This window comes from Vollenhovia emeryi, unplaced genomic scaffold (assembly GCF_000949405.1).
Source record: "Vollenhovia emeryi isolate VEMERY1.0 unplaced genomic scaffold, V.emery_V1.0 DF939241.1, whole genome shotgun sequence".
Lineage (NCBI taxonomy): Eukaryota > Metazoa > Arthropoda > Insecta > Hymenoptera > Formicidae > Vollenhovia > Vollenhovia emeryi.
The window spans coordinates 454066-473920 of NW_011967125.1; the positions used below are offsets into that span (position 1 = coordinate 454066).

The 19855-nt window shown below is 42.5% G+C and overlaps 2 protein-coding genes across 4 annotated transcripts; both read left to right on the plus strand.

The window, feature by feature from the left end:
- Positions 1 to 213: 213 nt before the first annotated feature.
- LOC105560155 (scaffold attachment factor B2-like) lies at positions 214 to 9651 on the plus strand. Of its 3 annotated transcripts, none has more exons than XM_012009022.1 (15): positions 214 to 597; positions 1021 to 1108; positions 1500 to 1630; positions 1715 to 1954; positions 2058 to 2082; positions 3227 to 3383; positions 4438 to 4478; positions 4624 to 4892; positions 4983 to 5142; positions 5262 to 5515; positions 5603 to 6105; positions 6255 to 6428; positions 6484 to 6644; positions 8293 to 8449; positions 8589 to 9651. In XM_012009022.1, the coding sequence occupies exons 1-15, from the start codon at positions 475 to 477 to the stop codon at positions 8749 to 8751; spliced, it is 2646 nt and encodes an 881-aa protein (XP_011864412.1). In that variant the 5' UTR covers positions 214 to 474; the 3' UTR covers positions 8752 to 9651. The 3 variants fall into 3 exon arrangements, with proteins under 3 accessions (XP_011864412.1, XP_011864414.1, XP_011864413.1); XM_012009024.1 differs by having other exon boundaries at positions 1751 to 1954; XM_012009023.1 differs by having other exon boundaries at positions 215 to 597; positions 6508 to 6644.
- A 592-nt stretch (positions 9652 to 10243) lies between these two features.
- On the plus strand, positions 10244 to 18700 carry LOC105560156 (proclotting enzyme). The gene is made up of 8 exons (XM_012009025.1): positions 10244 to 10388; positions 15427 to 15501; positions 15686 to 15988; positions 16143 to 16476; positions 16558 to 16772; positions 16934 to 17126; positions 17205 to 17473; positions 17786 to 18700. Exons 1-8 carry the CDS (start codon positions 10367 to 10369, stop codon positions 18079 to 18081), a joined length of 1707 nt encoding a protein of 568 aa, XP_011864415.1. The 5' UTR covers positions 10244 to 10366; the 3' UTR covers positions 18082 to 18700.
- The last annotated feature ends 1155 nt before the right edge of the window (positions 18701 to 19855 follow it).

Sequence of the window (19855 nt, forward strand, 5' to 3'; positions counted from 1 at the left end):
TATCTAGACCGGCAGGAAAAATAGCATTGTCTGTGCAGCGGGCTTTAGATTGAAATCTGACCAATCACAGTAAAGTTTACTAGTCTCAAGTTTAGTGACTTTTTAGGACGCAGGTCTTCATTCTCGCGACTCTCCCCTCTTCGTCTTTCTTCCTCCGAACAGACCGATCGTGTTTTTCCGAACGCAGTTAGGTGCGATTCGATTCAATTCGATATGGCAGACGCAATGGCCTCCCACTCGGTTCCGACACGGTATCTGACACGGTGCCATTGAAGATTCTCGTAGTGTGACCTCGTGCTCTCGGATCCTTCGCTCGAGCGAGTACAGTCGCGATCACGCGTCCATCCACAATCGTAATCCTCGATCGGGCTCGAACGCAAATCCGTCGACGTTGAACTCCGCGTTTCCACCGCCACAGCCGCCGCCGCCGCCGCCGTTGTTCCTGTCCCGCGAACCATCGTCGTTACGGGTACAATGGCCGATGTGGAAGGGAAAAAGCTGACCGAACTCCGGGTTATAGATCTCAAAACGGAGTTGGAACGTCGCGGCCTAGACAAATCCGGCAACAAAGCGGCGCTTCTCGAACGGTTGTCCAAGGTGAGCCTCTCGGTTTTTTTTCCCTCCCTCGCGATTCTTCGCGTTTGGATGCCGTTCGTGCTCTCGGGGCAGTTTATCGTCATCGATCTCATCGATTTAGCAGACTCGGCGCGTATTCGCTCCAAATCGAAAGGGCTCGCCGTCGATCAGAAATCGATCGCGTGTCCGAGCATGCGATTGCACGAGTACGGGTGCACTTCCGGCGCTAGCCAGAGCGTTCGCTTAAAAGCGTGCTGGTGAGGTCGAAAGGTTGCGCAATCCATCTGTGCTACTTGGGCGAAATTCGCTTTACGAGCGTTTACAAACGATTCTTCTCTCCGTGTTTGTGTTAGTGTGCCGAATGCTTCGGAACGAGTGGACACGATACATTTATTCTCCTGTTGAAGTCAATTTATAAACTTAAGGTGAAATAATTATTTTCAGGCGATCCAGGACGAAGGGAAGAATCCCGAGGAGTATCTTATCGTACCGTCTGGCGGATCGTCCAAAATCATTCCAAGAAAGAATGGCGGTGCGTATATTTTCGTGCGTTATTACAATAACTTTTGATATGTAAAGAGTCGAGCCCTGTTTTTCACTTTCTGCTTAACCGGAGGCTAGTCGACTCCATCTTTTTTTTTATTATCCAAAAAGTGCCTGGTAATTGACTAACTTTTGGTTAACGTTTAACCAGAAGACGAACAACTGACCCTTGGGTTCGGTTTCACCAAACGTCGCTTAACTTTAACCTTGGTTTAATTCATGTTTGTCTCCTTCTAAAGTAACAGCTGGAAAGAGACAAAGAACGAATTAAACTGAGCTTAAAGTTAAGCGATGTCGGTGAAACCGGGCCTTAGTCTGTCGCATTTTAACAATTGCAGTATGACATTTCTGTCGTTTGTTAAACTTTTCTCTCATTATAGGAGCTTTGACTCAAGAAGATTCCGTCGAGTGCTCTGATAATCAGAAGGAAGAAAATGGACAGGTGGAGATAAAGGTGGAGATAAAAACAGAGCCACTTGATGAAAAAGAAGTTATTAAGGAGATAAAAGAGGTATTGCATATGCATACATTGTTGTTAGATAATTAGGATTGTGTCTGTTTTTCAAAATTAACAGTTTTACCTTTTCTTGTCTAGGAATTTGAACCTGAAGTTAAGAATATTTTTGTTAAGGAGGAGAAGCAGGAAGACAAAGTGCAAGTGAAGGCTACGAGTGAAAGTGTACAGAACACCGACAAGAAGAGCGAGACAGAAAAGACTGTCTCGAATCAAACCTCGGACGCACCATCTGCTACTGTCGAAGCAAATGGAATTGACAACGAGGACTCGATCAACTTGACTATAGGAGAAGATGAAGAGAATCTCCTCGCTGAGGAGGTACGATTCGCGAAAACAAACTACGTATAATGAATTTCTTAAGGTTTCGAGATGAAAAGATTTCTGCGGAATCGGTTTTAATGGATATTCTTTGTTATTGCAGACAGAATCTCATGACAGGCACAAAGGTAAGTTCGCCATTATTTACTATACTTAGTTGAATTTAGCTGTAAGTATTCCAAGTACCAAGACTAGCGATATTTGTATCTGCGGCATCCTGAGTAAGTTAGCGAAAGCGCCAGCATCAAGAGCAAGTGTCTCTTCAAGAACGCATTCGTGCAACCATCTGGAAGGGGAATCGGCGACGTCGGGATCGTCCGCGACCAACTTGTTGCTCGTCCTACGAGTCATCCGGTCTTCAAGCCTCGTCGTGAACTTCGTTTCAACATCTGGATACGACACAGTCCAGCCACGAGATAGACGTGGTGTACGATCATTGAAGTGCAAGCCGACAACAGATAAGGCGTTTCGACCGGGATAAACGCATGGTGATCGCTGAGGGTTTCCAACCGGGATAAACAGTGTACACCTCCCGGCATTCCCGTGCTACTGTTCGAGCCAACAAGCCATATTCCGTAGTCTTTAAGTTAGTTAACGCTATAATTTGATATACAATTACATTAATTATACCTACCACGTAGAGCATCGTTGGATCTCTCTTATCGTCGAATCATATGGATACAGGAAGACTCAAGTAAACGCCAGCGAATAGTTGCCGCAAAATATAAATTAGCGCACGACACGAGGTTTGACCAGTATCTTCGAATCGTCCGTGCCTCTTGGACGAATCGTTGTCGCGCGTATACGTTCGAGCACGTTTTCCACGCGCGAGAATAGTAATTTATCGCTGGGATTGCTTTATCAACGCAGAGCAGAGCAATGCAAATTCACGAAATTGATGAAGCATGCTCTGCGACACGTTTATCGTTATCTTTTCTTTTTGTTTTCCAATTCGATGTTCAATTCAAAGTTCCGTGGAAAGAGACGCAAAGGTAGTGCGCTCCGTGCGCTGGCACGCGCGCGTGTAAAACCGACGTAAAACCCCGACGAGAAAGCTTTAGGTTCCCTGGATCTCAAACCGAGATGCCATCGAAGATCGGTGGCTCGTAATATCGTGCAAGCCACACCGTTGCTTGCTGTGTGAATTTATTAGTGACTTGGCCGAAATTCCCGACTGGAAGTCACAAGCCACTAAGGCAGATGTTAGGAGGGAGGGAGAAGAGTCTGTGGGCTTGGCAGAAAGTGACTATGCTACCTTGATTGTCCCTGCAGATGGTGGAGAGAAGAAGAAAATGGAAGAGAACAACAAGAAGGGAGACTCTAAAGGCAGCGGTAGAGCGGAACCTGGCGCCAGCGGCAAGGAAGGGACGACGTCCGGTGCGAACGGGACGAAGATCAAGCAGGAGGGTGGAGATGGAGGAAGCAAGAGGTTGGTCTCTCTCATAGAGCTAAAAAGTACGGTTCGCAGTACTGTGGTACGGCAAACTGGAAATGTGTCGCTCACGACTCTGCTAGGGATGTTCTACTGCTGCATAACCGTATCATCGGGATGATCTCTCTCTATCTCTCTCTCTCTCTCTGTACCGTCAGGACAATGGATTTCCAAGATGAGATCACTCACGTCACATGCAAGATTATGTTCAATTCCCTTTTTTTAAATCGAATCTCGGAAGTTTACCTTCCAATCTGTGTCCTCCCCTCAGGCTATAATTCTTAACTCTGGAAAGTATGTTAAGAAATCAAGAACTTGGCTAGCAAACTTACAACTAGTCTCTCGAATGTCGCTTGCATTTTTCTCCGCATATTCATTCAAAGCGATTACACGTGTTCTATATACCAAGAAAAAAAAACAAACCCAGACGAGCTCTGTGTCCCCTACACAACGAGGACGCTCATTCGTTTTATTGAATGGCAGCGATTTCATCGTGCGTCGCTATACAAAGGACGTTAGTATCTTATGGTAAATTATATTCGGCAAAGCGTGCTAAAGCCCTCGTACTATCAAGAAGCGATCCTATTGCTTACTGAAGATACTACTACCCTGTATAAAATGAGAGAAAAGCGTTAAAAAAAATACTCCCGATTATGGCAAGAAGTATCCTGACAGAAGAACTATGCAGCAGATGACCTTTCTGTGGATACTTAGAGCTGATAAGTGTTGCCGCATGGACACGATTCCCTTATGCATGAGTGATAAAAGTGGATAAACAGAGAACGCAGTGAACACACAGCCAATAATCTAAATAGAACTGATAACGTACGAGATGGTGTACGAGTGAAACCTTCCCCTCCCCCGCCCCCCCAAAAGAAAGTATCTAGGTCGTACTGTCGAAAAATAAGTTGCTAGCCAAATTTATATCTCCTTAACATAGTTACAGAGATACTTATTAAGCACATTTATAGTCCTAATTAATTTGTTATTTGTAATCGCAACTATTATGGGTTTTTATTTTCTGACATAGTAACAATATTATCCTTTTCAGCGCGGAGTCTAGCAATAAGGGTCAGAAGAGAGAGGAGAAAGGTAAGAAGGCTCGTTCGCCTATTTTTCAATGCAGTGTTTCATTTTCTCTTTTTTTTCCTCTCTCTTTTTTTTGCAAAAATGAATAGGAATTACAGATCTGTAGAATCTTACGTAAACATAACGTGTATTTTTATAATATTCGCAGATAAGAAGACCTCTCAAGTCAATCCAACCAATGCAAGCAGCCGCAATTTGTGGGTATCCGGCTTATCGTCGAGTACTCGTGCGACCGATTTGAAGCAAATCTTCTCAAAGTACGGTAAGGTTATAGGCGCAAAAGTGGTGACGAATGCGAGAACTCCTGGCGCAAGATGTTACGGCTACGTCACTATGTCTTCGAGCGAAGACGCTGCGAAATGTATACAGCATTTGCATAGAACCGAGCTTCACGGACGCGTAATATCCGTCGAGAAGGTGAATATTGGCATTATCAAAATTTGTTTGTCTTTTATAATCTATATGCAGCGTTTTTAAAACTTATCCTTGTTGTGAATTCTCTCAAAGGCGAAAGGTGATACGCAGCAAAGTCACGTACGTAAACGTGATACGGTTAATGGTAAATCGGAGAAGAAGGAGGAAAAAGAAAAGCCGAAAGATCACGATATAAATGAAAGAAAGGAGAAGGAAATAAAGAAGGAATCTGAAGAAAAGGGAGCAGATGCGAGTAAATATTACTTCTTTGCAGTAATAATCATAGTATCAGGGGGAAATTAATTCTCTCATGAATTTCACTCGAACTTGTGACGATATTCTAAACACTGAACAATTATCATGTTTGTTTAGCAAAAAAATCTGATGAGAAAAACGATAGTGCCGAGCTGAAGATAAAAATCGAGATGCAAGACAAAAAGGAAGATCCGCCTAAAGAGTCCGATTCCCGTTCGACAAAGTCTACTAGCAAAAAGCCGGAGAGCGAGAGAGGAAGACGAGAGGAAAAACGAATTCGTACCTGGGACAAAGATCACCGCTCTCATAGTCGATCTCGGAGCCGCGAACGACGCAAGCGCGATGATGTTCTCACATTTGCTAAAATCAGAGTGAGTATCTCCATTGACTTTAACTTTGCATGAAATCATTAATAGCAGAAACAAATTCATATAAGAAACGCAATCTTGAATTTTCAGGAAGAACGTGAACGGCAAAGATTGCGCGAGAGAGAACGAATATTGAGGGAAGAGGAACGAAGAAGAAGAGAAGACATGGAGCGTCAACGAGAGATAGAACGTAGACATCGAGAAGAGGCTGCTCGTTTGGAGAGAGAACGAGAGAAATTGAGACGCGAGAGAGAACGGATCGAGCAGGAAAGAGCCGACTTACTGCGACTTGAGCGTGAACGGCAGAAGCTCGAGAGGGAAAAGCTCGAGCGTGAGAGACTGGAATTGAAGAGACAGCAGATGCGTTTAGAGGAGAGCCGACGCGTGCCACCGCCACCGTCCATAAAGAGATCGTCCACTGACAGGAGAGATCCGCGGGATTTGTTCGTGGAGTCCGACAGAAAACGGATAGCTACAGAACATAGCCGCAGGCATAGCCCTGAAAGAATAGTCGATAGACGGACCGAGATGCTGGAACGAGTGTCCGATAGACGATTGGATTCTTCGCCGCCGTCCCGGTACGAGTCCGGCAGGTAAACCTTATTCCGATTGTTTTGTCACGTTTTGTGGCGTTCAGTTGTTGTCGATCGAAAGTCGTAACAAGGTTTTCGGACGATGTAATAAAATAAATTTCAAAAAATTTAATATTAACGTAGTTAAAACGCCATCGAATTTATTTCAGATCTACTCAAGAGTTGGGTTTAAAAAAGGAATTTAAAAGAAGTAGCGAGTTCTCTTCGAGGAATAGTCGACCGGATACCTTTTCCGATGTTTCACGGGGAAGGGAAGTCATCGTACGACGAGAAAGTCTATCTACCACATCTTCGTCAATGGATCCTCGGCAAGTCAAGGAAAGGTACGTGTTGTTTCTCAAGTCACAAAATTGTAGAGCGATTGCATTTTAAATTTAGTAAGATTCTTTGTTTGGATTACAGATACGAACGTCCAAACACCACGTCCTATACTCGCGAACGCGAAGTACGACGTTCTGATCCTGAAACGCATCGAAGCTCTAGAGATACTCATACTCGATACAGTGATAGTTTCAAACCTCCAACATCTAGCACGCCACGTAAGTATGACAAACCGTACACGTACGAGAGTTCGTTTTAGTACACGACGCTTGAAATTTTTACCATTTTTTCTACTTTCTTTCATATTACACTGAACCTTTTTCTGGATGATTTTTTTTTCAATTCTGTGCACAGGAGTTTATAAGAATAACTTTAAGTAAGGATGGCAAAACACACTAACCAAAACATCATGAAAAATTTCTGACAGAGAAGAGGGTGTGCACACATGACCTACTATTACATATGTTCATTACATATTTATTTTTGTTCAATACCCTTGATATTAAATTCTTGGATAATGAAATTTTGAAATTGAAATTTTAGCTAATGCAGCTAAATTATATCTTAATATATAAATATTATAAAACATTCGTCAAAAATAAGCTTGAAGACTCAACGAAATTTTTGAGATTTAAGAAATATAAAGTTTCTTTATTAATATAATTTTACTCTCTTCAATAAAAGAAAAGTTAATGTAGTAAAATTAGGTGAATGATTGTAAAAATCTTTTTCCTTTATAATTTGAGATCATTCAAAGATAGGATAGATCAAAAAATAAAAGAGATATATATATGTACGTATGTATATCGTATACAACATGCCAAACATTTTCAAAGCTAGATATAATTTATACAGTTGTGTGCACATTACATATAACCAAGTTATAAAACGAAGTTAAAATCTAGTCAATTATATTGAAGTGTTATTTACTTGTTTAATTTACTAAAAATTAAGGCATACTTAATTTTTAGTAATACGTTTAACACATACACATAAATATTTCTTTTCATATCTCAAGTCCACCACTTTTATCATTAGATTTTTTTGCTGAACAAACATAAGAATTGTTCCAGGTTTATGATTAGAAGTAAATTTATGTTAAAGTTTACGTTTATTAGAAGAAGTTAAAGTGAAATTTATTATATACAGAAGAAAATTTTTTCTTTAAACATTCAAATTTAAATTTATTATACCTATAAAAAATATATATACAATATATAGAGAGGGAGACATTGAGAATTGGATTTTGTGCTCGATCCTAATGATTTCAAATTAGAAAAGTTCGTACTAATAATTAAGCACTGGTCACAAGTTTCTTCATTTTTAAGTATTTTTGTTTAAAGTTTGACCCCCTTTTATATATCATATTAAATCGCGTAAAGAAATTTATCATCTCATTCCAAATCCAATCTGTATTCTCTTTTATAAATGTGTATGCCTTTGTAATAAAACTGTATATTATTTCTATTGAGTTTTCATTGTAGTTAGTTGGACCTGCTATCAATCTTATGATTCAATGAACAAGATATGAGAGCAGTGTTATTTAATTTTCTCCAGCTTGTTTAATAAAGGCTGCGCGAATACTCGATGCAAACACACGCCATTTGTGTCTGCCATGTCGATACAAGCTTGATTAACATACTTTTTATTATAAAGCGTACCAAATAATACGAACGCAGAGTTTAATATAATGAAATACCGAATTACATTTGAATAAGGTTGAACTTTATTCTTGCTGATGAACGTTTCAATTATTTTTCTATATCCTGTACAAAAGGGGAGAAAAGTATACATGTCGCAATTAATAGAAGTGAATTAATAATAGTAGCGTCTTCATTTATTCTTACATACCATTGTTATATGCAGGTGAAAGTCGTTACGTGGAAAGCAATCGTACACCTAGCGGTTGGCACTCGGGACCTACATCTTCAAAATCCTTCAACTCTGTAACGAGCAGTGGGTCTCGTGATCCCCGCAACGAGCCCTCCAGCTGGAGCTCTAGATCGTCCGATAGCGTTAACAGGTACGCCATTTGATTCACAGGCGTAACTTTCAGCACGTGTGACTTGCTTATATCTTGTTAGCGATACGATCGCAAAATTGCTCGACGAGACATTACATGTTCATCCACCGGCAAACTAAGCGCTTTGCGCCTGTTACAGATGGAGCAACTCAAGTAGCATGGGAAATACACTGCGGCATCCGATCCCACCGACGTATCAGAGCGGACCGATGCAATCCATGGGACTAACCGCGCCCGGGACAGCGCCGTCGTATGAACGATTTGAGGCGTACAAATCGTCCATGCCCATGAGAAAATATTGATTATCGGACTGTGTGCATTTTCGCGACCACGAACAATCGTTCAAGTAACCTCGCGGAATTTTCAGAACTCCTGAACGACTACTGGGATACTAGTAGTGCAACGTGCGGATAAATCGCGACGGATTTAAGTTATTAATTGCAGCGTCCGGTCTTGAAAGTATAGGAATTCCAATTCTGTCAGAAACGTTTTCCGTTTCCACGCCCGCTTGGCCGATTAAAGAATCGCGTACATGTACCGTCAACATCATGTTCTGCTGCAATCGAACAAAATATCGATTTTATATACAATTCATATTGTGCATAATCTTATCCAAGAAGAGCACTCGTAATTTCGAATTATGCGCGCTCCGTTCCATCTTTTCTCTTCTATATGTGTCTATTCGGCATGATATAACTATTCGCATCTAACAGATTTTTGTACATGTGTTAATAGATTCCACTAAAGTGTCCCTTCGAAATGAAATGATTTATTTTCCTATCAGTTTGTAGAGCGCGCGCGCGCCAACTATTTGTTTTACAGATATCGATCGGCTTGAATAGCTATTGTCGTTTGACAAAAAGATCGACTTCAATGAAAGGGACGTAGAGGCTATAAGTGCACCTGTTTATCTTTAACGAGTTTGTTTTAATAGAATGTAATAATGAGCGACGAAGGATGTTATGTCGCATGATTTTCTTGTATTCTCCGGAGAGAAGCATGTTTTCTCTCTCTCTCTCTCTCTCTTTTCTGTCTTTCCTATCAAGAGTATAACCGGAATCCGCGCTGGATTTCGGAAAGACAGGAGAGAAATATACGTGTTGAGTAACGCGGTAGCTATGCCTACTTTATACAGCGAAACGCAGGAACTCGATGTAGCGGCAACTGTCGCAGCAACGTAAATAAATTTAGGCAATATTACAGCTCGCGTTTGGCTCACTTCCTTTGACTCTCTCTCCGTCGCCCAGAAACGAAGACGCATCTCGCGAACGGACACGCAGCCGAAAGAAGACTCGCCGGCCCCGGGAACATCTCTGCGTGTCGCCGTGACAAATCGTCGTCGAAAGGCGGAGTATCAGCGGCGTGGAAGGCGGTAGAAGGAGCACCACTTTCCCTTGAGGAGACTAGGGACGGCGCCTCGAAGAAAGAAGGAGAAAGAACGGGAGAGAGTGAGCGAGTGAGCCGATCGGTCGGTCGGTCGGTCGGTCGAGATCCTCCGTCGAGAGTAAAGTGTGTCGAGGTCTTTTCACGGACAGTCGTCGTAGCCGGGTCCGTCTGTCCCGTGCAGCCGCGATTGCACGCTTCCTTCCTTTACCGAGCTCTTCTTTCTCTTCTCTCTCTCTCTCTCTTTTTTTTTACTGCCGGTGTCGTACCCTCTCCCCGCCACGATTGTCACTCTCATTCTCTCATTTTCTCTCTCTCTCTCTCTCTCTCTCTCTCTCTCTCTCTCTCTCTTGCGCCGCTCTCGACGCACCATGCATAACTCGCCGGCGCTCTCACGCGACAATTCTTAGCTAAAATAGTTCGGCGCCGCGTCTCTCGTGCCCCGGGTGTCACGGATGCCGTCTGCGACGTTGTGACGAACAAACGCTGGGGATGCCCGCGGGATAAGCTCTCCCTCGTCTCCCTCGAACGGAGATGTCTTCGTCAGCGGTCCTGAGTAAGTGAAATCTTCCTTTCTGCAATCCGCGAGGGATATTAAACGTAGAGATTTTCCGCGCGAGGGTGCGAGAAGGCGAATGTCGATGGGATCGGATCGTCTTCGAGACGCCTGTCACTCGGTTCCGCTAGGACGGATTAGCGATAGAACGTCACGCAACGATGACGGCAAATATTATTGACGTCCGAGTGCGACCTGTGTTGGCGCGCGTATTAGATTTCAAAAGTGAAAACTGAGTGAATCGGCATGTCGATGCGTCGACAATAAGAAAGCGATCTATTTGCATTCCTCCTCAGTAGCACACGGCACAATGTCCATTTCTATCAATATAGCTTTAATCTCGGTTTAACGTATTCTTTCGATCTTTTCCTAATTCCAAGAATTAGAAGAAGATGGAAAGTAAGTCAAGCTGAGATTAAAGTTAATCTACACTGACAGAAGTGGAGACAAGGGATTGCTTTCTAAGCTATGTTACTTCCGGCCAAAAAGAGACTACACGTGTAAATACATAAATCCGCGAGAGTGTAATACACAGTAGTCGTTGAAGTACAACAAATATAAAAGCAAGATGCTGCGAGACACTACTGGTCTCGGGCATAAGAGAAATGCGGCGCACAAAATATTTACGCGACTAGAAGAGGAGAGCTCTGATCTTTTTTGAAATATTTGTTTGGAACGAATTTTCAGGAAACGCGCGGAATTCTTACAGCCTCCTTCGTCGCGTTCGATCGGCCCGGTCGCTATTTTATTTTAATTTGCCTCAATAAAGCGGACGCGTCTACGCGGGTCGAAGGTGGCCTCGATTACGCCGCCGTTCGTAAATTTCCTGCGCCTCGTGCACGGATTCTCACTTTCTCGGATTAGAGTTCGCCGTCGGCGCTGATTGTCTAATGATACCAGGGTCCCGGTGACCTACTGGCAAAACGAAGCTTCGCACGGCATTGATTTTCTCATTAACGTCCCGTGAATTAATCGCTGCTTGCCGCGCAACTAACGCTTTTACCCCGCTCGTGGATCGCTATCGGGATTCAAATTGCCGTGGAATCGCATCGACACGCCGATCTCAGCCTGCTAATGACGCTAATAACAGTAGAGCAATTTCCGTCTCGTTAGTGCGTGACACAGATTCGCGAATCAACGAAAACGTTAGCGAATCGCACCCAGCTAGTTTCGCGAAAGCCGCATTGTTTTACGTCGCTATAAACGCTAATTAATCCCAATCTAGGCAATCGTTGATCGAACCTTCTTACAAAACGTACATACACAAGTTTTACAGTTAATTCAAACGATTCTAAGTTTTTTCTTTTTGTTTAATAGACCCTTGAACTGAAATTGGTATCTAAGATAATACATCTTGCCATCTTGCGTACCATTCAAAACAGATGCAATTTTCTTCTTTGCGTACGCACAGTATTTTCGTACGTCTTATACGAGTTTCTAAACTGAAAAATTTGCACGCTTTCGAGTGCGAATTGTCTGACCGAGGGTCGTAAAGCGTTCGCGTCGGCGAGCGCGGCGGGTTCGTCATCCGGGGATTTAAATGCCGGCATACATCCAGACGCGTTCTCCTTTTTTCCTTCTTACGACACGTGATGTCGCAAATAAATTCGCGGGTATAGCGTACGCATCGCACACGCACACGATGATCGGCATATCTGGGTTACTGTGCGTGGGTATACAATATATTATTCTATACGCGACGCAAAACGCGCATAAACGTGTGTAATAAAACGCTGCGCGGCACAAAGAGATTCTTCGAGAGGAGCCGCGCCTTTCCTCATCACGAAAACACTCGGCCGAAATGCGCCGGAGTAACGCCCTGGTGGCTCACGTGCTGCGAATCGATTGATTCAACTGACGTTCTCGAGACAGCTTCGGCTTCCTCGTGGAGGGCAATTTTTACGCAGCCGAAACACCTGGGATGACCACCCTGTAATTTATAATGTTGTCTTTATAACATATCCTCGTGACTGACAATGAGAACTTTCAGACAAAGTTCCATTAATCTATGTACTTGCAGAATTGTGGATATGATTTTGTCATCCTAAAAACCCAAGGAGCGCCATGCGCTATCAACATATGCATGAGAAATCTGAGTGACCATAAGTGCATGAATAAGGAAATAAACCAAATCAATTTCTTTATGCATATGCTTATGCGCTTATGCAAGTTTGTCTGGATAGACCCTAACATTGATATTAGAAATCAATTTGATGTGTTACCTAGCAAGCATTTCTTGTAAATTCTTCACTAAGAAATGCATAATTTTGTCAGTTTCTACAAAGCTTGGCTTCACTTCTTGGTTATTGGTAACAGAAGAAAATTATTTAAAAAAAAAGTTATTAATCGCTCGAGAAACGTCTTGGCGTATCTTTCGAGGAAAAAGTCTTTGACCGTCTCTTACGAAATGCGAATATATTTATGGCGCCCACGTCCGACTGGCTGGATGTAGCTCGGGCTTTTTCTTGCTTTTCGTGTTTTCACATTTTCACTACTGGTTAACCGGCGTCACAGCCGGTGAAACGGCGAAAAGCCAGCCGTTGCGAGGATGCAAATCGGGTACCGCGCGATGGCCCGTGAAGTCACTGAAGAAGTCAGCATCGTGTCCAGATATTCGCGCGTCTTTCTCAAAATTGTATTTGACAATCCAGCACCTGTAAGAGGGATTGGAAAATAATTCTAGGACCGTCGATGCAAGATACAATCGCAATTATAGCGACAGCATGTGCGTCCGCTGCAATTGATGTAATCGGTCGTGGCGACGCGATGCAACTTCTACCCGCATGCCGCGAGAAGCAATCCTGATGTACGTAATCGGGGCGTCCTTGTAACGTTTGCAACTCAGGATAAAAGGATGTTGATCCCACATGCAGTGAAAAGTTACTCGAAGATTTTCCTCTTGTTGCAGAAACGCGAGCCGTAATCTTCCCCCCCTTTTTTCTCTCTTTTTTGCGCAGAATTTGCAGAGGTCGACGACGGTGGAGCAATAAAATATCCCATTTCATCGAGCTCTGCCGCTCCTCTGAATTTTCTAATCCCTAATGGGCGAAAGCAAACGTTACGACGAACGTCGTCGATCTCGTTCGTCGGCAGCATGACGAGGTGAAAATTCGACGTTGAGAATTCGGGGGCCGCGACTCGCGTTCACGAGCGGGGTTTCCCCGACCGGAATCCCGGGAGCTCTTACCGCGTCCCTATCTCCGGCCGCCGAGGGATAAATAATCGTCGTCGTCCTCTCCTCGATGTATCGGGGCGACGTGAATCAGTGAACGGAAGAAGAAAGGCACACTTTCACGCCGGGCAACTTTCACCGTCGATGGGAGAAGCCCGACGCGCGTGGTGCCCCCCGCTGTAACCAGTCCCGAAAAATCTTACTTCCACGCGCGGGACACGGGACACGTAATTTTGTAATTATAACACACGGCGTACCGGCCGCCATCCACGATCCCGGACTTCCTCCCGGGCCTTTGAGGATCAAAGGGGACGCGTATGTCATTGCGTGTCTACTTAGCATCCATCCTCAAAAAGACTTGCGCTACAATTGGGTCACGCGTTTGTGACCCCAAGACCAATTTACATTCCCGCGAGCCTCTAATAGCCGGCCAGCGCCTTTGATCTCTTTCCTCCTTTTCGCTTTTTCCCTTCTCTTTAGCACTTCTTCCTTTTCTCGAGCAGGAGGAATCCGGCTTTTTATTGCCGCGGCCGATTAGAGGAGAACTCTCGAAATTCTCCTCTCGCGTGGAGAATCGAGTTCAAAAACCGGAACTAGATCCGGATCGTCGGGGAATTGGCCCGACGATGATCTCAGGACCATTTAAAAATATTCCCCAAGGCGGAGCGGTATCTCCTCTTTCGCTTAAGCGCGAGTCCGAGAGTATTTAACACACGCCTGACTTAATTTCATCTAATTCAACAAGAACGGCCGGTAAAACAAGGTCGAAATGGTAATTGCGTTCCGAACCGAGTATATCCGGTCGAGTGAACTCTAATCGAGTGTTTCATTAGTAATTATGATATTACTTAGACTGCGGTCAAACTGCCGCTATATAAATGCTTCCAAGTATTCTTCTTTTTGTTTCTTTCAATAAAGATAAAAAGAGAAGAGAAACGCTTTGAAGCAGTCTCAGAGCTACACTTGCAAAGTGTCGGCGCTCTCGTCGCTCGAAATCACTCTCGTTTGTTATAAATCACGCACCTTTGATCTCACACGTTTATTAAACGTGCTTTTTATAATGTTATAATAAAAACGGGTACATATTTGCCACATGGCGTGCATTTTTGTAACAGTATCTCTTCTTTCATTTTAGGAGGGAAAGTAACGCGTTTCCTCTCACGTGTTTTTATCTCGAAGACCGAATGACGCAGATACCGTGCGTCATATCCGTGTATGAAAAATTTCGACAATTTCTGCGAAGATTGGAAAGTTCAAGAGTGATCCAAAGTTTTCACATTACGCAACGCGAAACCGCGTCCGTTTAGTATGAACGACGCGTACGTTACGGTATTCCCGATGACAGATGACTACGAGTGACTTCGTAATTGTCACGAATAAATATCGAGATCATCTTGATTCGACACGTTTTCTCAGTGTAGGAACATTCTATTTTGTAAAGAATTATTTAACGCCAGTAATTGATTAAACAATGTAGAAAAATTGCATGACGACCAATGGCTGGCAAATTCCAATTAAAGAAAAAATTTCTTTCATTTTAGGAGGGTCATGCAATTTTTCTGCATTCTATTTTGTAGTCAATAAATATGTTTAAAAAATTTGCGCAAGTAGATAAATTGTATACACAGTACAGTCGTACGTTGTCGACAAATTTTTTAAGCGTTTTGATCCGTTTATATAAACTAGAATGTTTCTAGATACAGAGAGCACATTGTGTAGATTAGGCTTAAGCGTCTCGTATAACGGAGTGACATTTGTGAGATATCTATTTCATTATATATAACTTTGATAATTGAATTAATAATGTTAATTACATAATTAATTATATGTAATTTACGTGATAACTCGTGTATCTGTGCTTCGCAGGTCTGTACATAATATGGAGTCTATTTGTCGGTTCCATCTCGTACACCGAAGAAGTCGTGCATTACCGCACTTATCGTAAGTAATTTTTATCCCGACAGAAACATCTCTGTCTGTTGGCGTAAATTGTATTGTACCTACGGTAAAACGTTTATTGTCAAAGGAGACTGCAATTTCTTACTTCGTAGTTCCCTATTAAAAAAAAAATTTCTTTTAAATTATTTGGTCCATTTTTAACTCACGCGAGATAAAAATTGCGCAGCGTACGGATACAGAAACTCGTACGTCTCGCCGACGAGAGGGTGGCTGCCTTCCTGGGATGCTGAGCCGAGCAGATCGGACAGGCCGGTGTATGCTCGCAGGGACACGCAAGTGCGCCCGTACACGCAGCTGGTCAAGGTGGAGCAGGAGCAGAGCGACCCTCTGGCGACCATCAGCGAGACCCTGGGTGCCCTGAACACCGTGGGCAACTATATCGTCAACATGACGAGGGGCATCGAGATCTCGAATTATCCACCGAAGGAGCTGCCCTCGGCATTGTACACCATCTCCAAAAATATTTTAGGTAACACGGAGAAAATTAATAAGTTAGTAGAGAACGAATAAATTAGTAAAACTGAACACATGTCCATTCGTTTATATAGAGCTAAATAATAATGCTAGTTGTTATTTACTGATACATACGCTTTTGGATATAAATGGTTTACTTCCTCTTCCAGGTCGCAACGTGACAGACAGCATAGCACCCTTAGTACGCGGTGTTACGTTGCCACTGAGACAAACGATTGTGCCCTCCACACAGGCGCCGTCGGTCCAGCAGCAGCAGCAGCAGCAGCAGCAGCAACAGCAACAGCAGCAACTGCCCGTGGAGGAACTGACAAATAGAGACAAGAAGTTGGCATCGTCCGCGTGCACGACGGCCGAGGGTGGACCCGGAAAATGTCAGAACCTCAGTAACTGCCCGCAGTTGCTGCTCAACCTCGAAAAGCTGAAGAACTCATTTTGCTTCAAGGCTCTGTTTGAGCCAGGAGTTTGCTGCCCAGTGGACAAAACGTTCGTCTCGCGTATCTTACGTACAACATCCAAATATCCTCCTCATCGTATAAAAGAGGTTTAAATGAACGAATGTTGCAGCACCACTGGAGGCGCATCCTCCGAGTTCGACGTAGGACATCCTCCACGGCCGACGATTCGACCTACGAAAATACCCACGCCACGCCCGATACCGCTATATCCGGTGACATCCTTGACGACGAGACCTCCCATTTCATCGCCGGACTCGGTCAACAATATCAATGGCTTCGAAACAATAGCGACGATCGACAACAATTTCCTTCAAAACAACGAGGGTACCCGAGCATACTTTTTGTTGCGCGTTAAAAACAGATAGGTCTGACTGAGGAAGACTTTTTATCGGGCATTCTTTGTGTCGCCACTTATATTTATTGCCAATGGAGATAGATGGGTAAAATTTCGAAAAATCTGAAACAAAGAATACTGGTTTGTCTAGGGTGCGGAATGGTACATTCAGGTAAATTTCGAGTGGTCGGAGGCGAGGAGGCGCTACCTGGTCGTTGGCCCTGGATGGCGGCGATCTTCCTTCATGGCTCCCGGCGAACGGAATTCTGGTGCGGTGGATCGTTGATAGGACCGCGCCACATCCTCACCGCTGCCCATTGCACCCAAAATCCGCAAAAGCAGTCGTAAGCAACGTTCTATCAGCATCTGATTCATCACTTTGTATCCGACACTTTAAACGGGACTCTCACGGTGGGTTACAGTTACGCTGCCCGGCAATTCACTGTGCGTCTCGGCGACATCGATTTGGAAAGGGACGACGAACCTTCGTCACCAGAGACTTATGCGGTGAGGAAGATTCACGTGCATCCAGAATTCCAGCGCGCCGGGTTTTACAACGATATCGCCATCCTCGAGCTCACCAGAACTGTAAGAAGGTCGCCGTACGTGATACCCATTTGCTTACCGCGAAAACGCCAAACGTTTGTCGGCGCTAGACCGACGGTGGTCGGCTGGGGCACCACTTACTACGGTAATTAACATCTTCCTGTGATTACGTCATGTTGTAATTTGAATTCTCATCTCATACACCGTTCCATTGTCGGGGTCAAAACGCCGAGAACTGTTCGAGTCCAAATACTAAATTTAAATAGAAATTAAAAGGATTTAATATGCAAGTTCGTACATGGTCTTTCGTCTCTTAGAAGGTACGCACTTTAAGAATTAGTTAGGAATTTATTTCGTCTAGTTAAATTTCCAATTTGAATTTCAATCTTTAATCCTAAGTTTGACAAGCTTGTTTACCTTCTTACATTTACATATACTTAATCATGTGATATCACAGGCGGAAAAGAGAGCACCGTTCAACGACAGGCGGTCCTGCCTGTGTGGAGAAATGAGGATTGCAACACGTCTTACTGGCAAGAGATCGACAGCAAATTTTTGTGCGCCGGCTACATCAGGGGTGGCAAGGACGCGTGCCAGGGCGATTCGGGTGGGCCGCTGATGCTGCAAATCAAGGGTCAGTGGACGCAGATTGGCATTGTCTCGTTCGGCAACAAGTGCGGCGAACCCAACTATCCTGGTGTATACACGAACGTCACCGAATTCATTGGCTGGATTAAAACTAACACGATATAATGGAGTCATGGCGGGATCATATTTACATGCTCCTGAAAAATGACACACATGTATAATATGTAATATGTGCCTTGTCAAATTGATTGTTTAATATCACATATTTTTCTGTAAAAAAAATTAGACTGATAGAAATTAATACATGTTAGATTATATATATTTTTGTGAAATTAAATATTAAAACCTCTAAATCGGGCTCGATAGAAGAGATTTGATTTGATTTTTAATTATTTTCTTTTTCCGGATTTATTTTGAAAGAATACTCGAAGAAATTTGCCGATTTGATGTTTTGCGATTGTGCCAAGAAACTTTAATATCTGTGGATTTGCATATGTGCCTCGAATCTTTTATTTTATAGTTCTAAAAGTTAAGTAATGTGTCTCTTGTATAAGCACTCCGTTAGGTCGTAATAAATCCATTTACCATTTTAGGAGACGTCAAAAAGAAGTAACACAAATATCCAAACATCTGTTGATCCATTGTTTTAATATTCTATTGCACCTATAAATGTATGTACAGTTTTATTTCCTTAGTAAGCATAGAAATATCTATAGTATCCATGTTTTTGTGGAAGCGCACGAATGTGGTTTGTATGTATATTCACTGAATATAAATATAAATTTATAAATATTTAAATTTATAAATTTATAAATAAATTATTATTGTACATCTCACTTTCTTTTTCACCCCATATATAAATATTTAAAGAAAAAGAAGGTAAAAATACGTAGAATAATTTACACAAGTTTATTTAAAAAACTGGAAAATATAGTAGTAAAAATTGGATATGTATGTGTTAAAGCTTCATTGTAATTTTAAGTTGGACACATCAATTATTTTTATTAAAAAATTGATGAAAATATGCTAAGCACATGCTATCTATTTTACGGAACATTTGAAGAATGCACACGGCATTCCAACTGTCAAATTAATGTGACATTGAATCTTTAAATTTATAGTATTCCATATATCATAAAAATTCTTATGAAAAATTAAGATATAAGTTAGAAGCGTTGCTGCAATCTTGTCAAAATGAAAATAAAAAGCGTTTCCGTTGAAAATCTGGGAAATATCGTACGACAAATGGTTAATGCAGTGCTCGAAGACTCTGGTTAGTTATTTCTATATTTCTCCTTATGTATCGTATTGTTAGCTAAACAATGTTACTATTTAGATCAAATAGCAAAATTACATCGAGCCATCTATGAAGAATGGTACTTCAAAAAGATGACAGAATTAGGAGACGCGACAAGTAAAATGGGAAATGTAAAAGATATTCGAAAGATCAATCAGGTTTGTAAAGAAAACTATACAGGGTGAGTTTTAGTACGTGAACCAGTCTTTTACCCTCTAAGACGAGTTACCGACAGCACTTGTAAGTGACTTACCGGCGTATAGGTGGCTGTAGCGTAGATCGGCCGCGCGAACCAAAGTCCCATTCAAAATATGTATACAAAATATACATACAGCCAAGTTAAAAACTATAAATAGAATTATAATACATATTATACATATGTAGAATGATCAAAGTAAAATTAGTGGTAGTAAAATCAAAGTAAAATCAACATGTACCTGTTTTAGCGTCTTCATCCAGACTTTTTTGACATGTAAGGTTCATACATAGATATGTTGGAGTCACATTGCGCAAGAGCATACGCGGATATATAAAAAAGTATATCAACGTGTGACCGTACGTAATATGACATAAGATCTCAGCTAAGATCTTAGCGTTGAGGATCTCAAGGACAAAATTGTACGAACTTGTCGTGCAATTAGT